Source organism: Schistosoma haematobium, chromosome 6 (assembly GCF_000699445.3).
Source record: "Schistosoma haematobium chromosome 6, whole genome shotgun sequence".
NCBI classification, from domain to species: domain Eukaryota; kingdom Metazoa; phylum Platyhelminthes; class Trematoda; order Strigeidida; family Schistosomatidae; genus Schistosoma; species Schistosoma haematobium.
Window position 1 is genome coordinate 10,227,965 of NC_067201.1, and position 3,385 is coordinate 10,231,349.

Here is a 3,385-nt window from a genome sequence, read left to right on the forward strand (position 1 = left end):
CTACGTGTTTACTTTCTATTGACATTGTGTAACCAATAAGGCTTATTCACTCCCGAGGTCTCTTTCAATAGCCTAAATTCAAATTATTTTAAACCGTTTTCACTGCCCAGTTGAAGTCTTATTCGGAACTTCTACATTATATCTCCCCACGTTTGGAGGAAAATTGCTGTCCTGGGACGAGTCTAAAAGCGAGAAACTTGAAAGTTTCCTGAACTAATAAACAACTTCTGTTCAGCTTTCCTGAAAGCTTTGAATTTGTGACCTGTGTATTAAGAAAGACATGGGAAAATAGAACCATAAAATATCGATTCGGAAATGTCCAAAACAGGGCTTGAATATGCTAGGGTAACAAATCAGACTTCAGAGAATATTCTTTGGAAACAGTATGCAAACGAGCTCGAACAAAGTTCCGCACAAACGTTTTCTTGGCTAGAATCACCAAGCTGTGATATATTACGCTAAAAATAATGGTAACGGCGGTTACTTGAGAGTCGTTCAAAGGAATATTAGACACTTATTTTAGTTCCATGGGCACCAAGTCTGACTGATCTAGGTTATACTTCAAGTCCACTTCCACTATAAACTGATTTCTTTCATGCTCATCAAGTTCCACAAGGAATATAAAAGAATCAGTCAGTTCCGTGATCAAGAACGCTCTCTTCTATTACCCGAACTGTGGTCCCAGTGAATAAGTTTGCTTTTTGGCTCTCCAAGATAAGATAATATGTAGTATACATTTGAACCATTCTGTTAAATAAAGTTTGTGTCTCGCAGTACCCCGCCACGCTCAAGTGTTTGCGTTTCTCCTGGTACCTTGTTTTTAAGTTGTTATAGATTAAGTAATATACCTCTGGAAATGGGTGATCGATACAATATTCATACCCAGTTAGAACATTTGCAGTCGAAATATGTTGGTACGCCACATTCTGATGCCATTAATATTCTTTTTCTTTTAGGTACAGGTCATGCTGACACCACCAAGTGGGAATGGCTAACAAACCAGCATAGAGATAGTTGTGCATCCTATCTGGGTCACTTCGACACACTTAACTTGTTTGCTATATGCGAAAATGAGTGCAAGGCGAGGGTTCGATTTAACCTTCTCGAGAAAATGCTTCAGCCATGTGGCCCTCCTCCAGAACGTCCTGAGGCATAATTTAGTTCTTAATTCAAATACTCCATAGTGTATTCCATCAAACTACAACCTCTAACACTTGGTTTTGCCTGATAAGACCCAAATATACGAAAAACAAGATCAGAGTTCTTTTTGTGTAGTGTGTTGGGTCGCTCATCAGGAGAAGCGTCATTCCCTGTGTATTCTCGTATATGCTGTACCAATTTCACTTTTAATCATCCCAATAGTTTCATTACTAATACGTTAACTCAATTTCGTTAATAGTTTGTGATATTATTTGGAGCTTGCAAGATAGATTCAGCCAACAATTTTTTATAGATTAGTGATGTAGCTCAACTGCCAGAATAGCTTGAATAACCATTCAGTCAGTTGTTTCGAAATTAATCGTTCGAATCAAGTTATTAAATTACTGCGTTCTATGTTTTTTTTCATGGCGACAGCATCTATGTTTATGGGATTACTCGTACTTGTCATTGTAATTTGTAAATATTTAGAATCACAGTTCTAGCGTTTTGTCCGGTGGTTCTTCAATTGGTTTTTGTAACAAGTGACTTATGTGTCTTACTGTTAACCACGGAAGACCCATTTCAATAGTGAAAGACACCTCACACAAAACGTGTATTAGACATATTTCTGATTAAATAAAATGACTTCATCGGAAAACACACGTTGACTGAGGTGGCTGTAAACCTTTATTGCGTACTCCGAGTTGGTTGGAATAAAGCTAAGAGCGGCTAAACAAAGACCGATAATTCATCAAGTCACTGATTGTTAGTCTGAAGCCTGTTAGGAGGAGCGAGTTACTTGGTTGGGGCCCGCTTAGTGGTTGTAATCAATTTCCAAAATCATAGATCGCAACGCAAAATTGGTTGCGGTTGCTTTCGTTCCCCATTTAACTGTACATCTTGATTTCATCCCATGTTTTTCCCTTCCTTTAAAATTAGTTATATTACTCGGTTTTCTGCACAAATTGGTATGATTATTTTCTTTGATTCCATGTAAATTATTTTTCACACTGTTTTGCTCTAAGGATTGGCAACCTTAACCAAAACACACCCGTTACATGTCATATTTTATTAGTGACTGGTTAAGTGTTTTAGCAATCACCCTCTTATGTGGAATACAGTCGTATTAAACAGCGCAATTTATGCTTACCTCAATGGCACATTTCTTTATTCATTGCAAATAACGGAAGCAAGGACTTTATCAACACGTACCAGCATTTCCTCGAGAACTTATGAGACAATAATAGCATTGCCTCTGTTGACCTTGCTTGGGCTGTTACCCTGTTTTTTGATATACGCTTCCCGATGTAAATGACAGTTAGTGAATAATTTAAAGGTCAGGACCGGCCTGCATCAGTCTAAACTAACGGTAAGGAAATAAATAGTTGGGTGTATCAATCACTTCACTTATCCCATGTTGAGACTACTTGATTGGAGTCCTTGTGATTGACATAACCAGTGCTTAGAGACCTTGGATGATATAGATTAGAATTGGTCATATTGTAATTTTTCAAATCCTGAGTCCCAAATCCTCATGGTTTCTTCCTCCCATATCTAACCTTTTCTATTACAAGTGGTACTGTCCTTACATCTACTATCATAGGATTTATCTCACTGTGTTAATGTGATGTGACTTCCAATTGGTCAGTCAGTAACAACGTAGAACCTCGTACGTACGTACATCAGTTCGAGTTGCCATGCCACATTAGCACAGAGATGCAGTTGTCGATTCAAATCCCGTAGTTGTAGAGGTAGTAAGAGTATAAACAGTAATCGGAAAGATTAGGGTTTGAACGTGTTATTCAAGAAGTACAATCTGGTGAAGTAAATTGGGAAAGAGAAAAAAAGGGACATGAAGAATTCAGAAGATTAGAATTTGGGAGAACACAAAGAGTGTATGCACCTGCGCCATTGCAAACGATTTTGAGCCGTGTCATTTAAGGTGATATGACTTTATTTATTTGAACACAAATGTTGGTACAAGGGGGCACCAAATATAAATGCGCCACACGAAACAATGAGAATGGGGAGATAAAAAAGTAAGGAGCGCAAACGAAAAAAAGAAGATGAACAATAAAGAACAGATTAACGTAAGGAAGTGTAATAATAATAATGGGGGAAACGGAAAGGTGCAACCAGAAAAAATCTTTCAGTTAAGGAAGTTCCAACCACTTTTTATGAAGAAAGTACAAGAAGGTTACAGCAGGATCGCCACTGGCTTCTATTTTGAGCCATATCTGATAAC

The 3,385-nt window shown here is 37.8% G+C and overlaps 1 protein-coding gene across 1 annotated transcript; it reads left to right on the plus strand.

Moving 5' to 3' along the window:
* Positions 1-783: 783 nt before the first annotated feature.
* On the plus strand, positions 784-1,255 carry SF3B5 (Splicing factor 3B subunit 5). The gene is made up of 2 exons (XM_051219445.1): positions 784-914; positions 957-1,255. The coding sequence occupies exons 1-2, from the start codon at positions 857-859 to the stop codon at positions 1,154-1,156; spliced, it is 258 nt and encodes an 85-aa protein (XP_051065441.1). The 5' UTR covers positions 784-856; the 3' UTR covers positions 1,157-1,255.
* Positions 1,256-3,385: the final 2,130 nt, after the last annotated feature.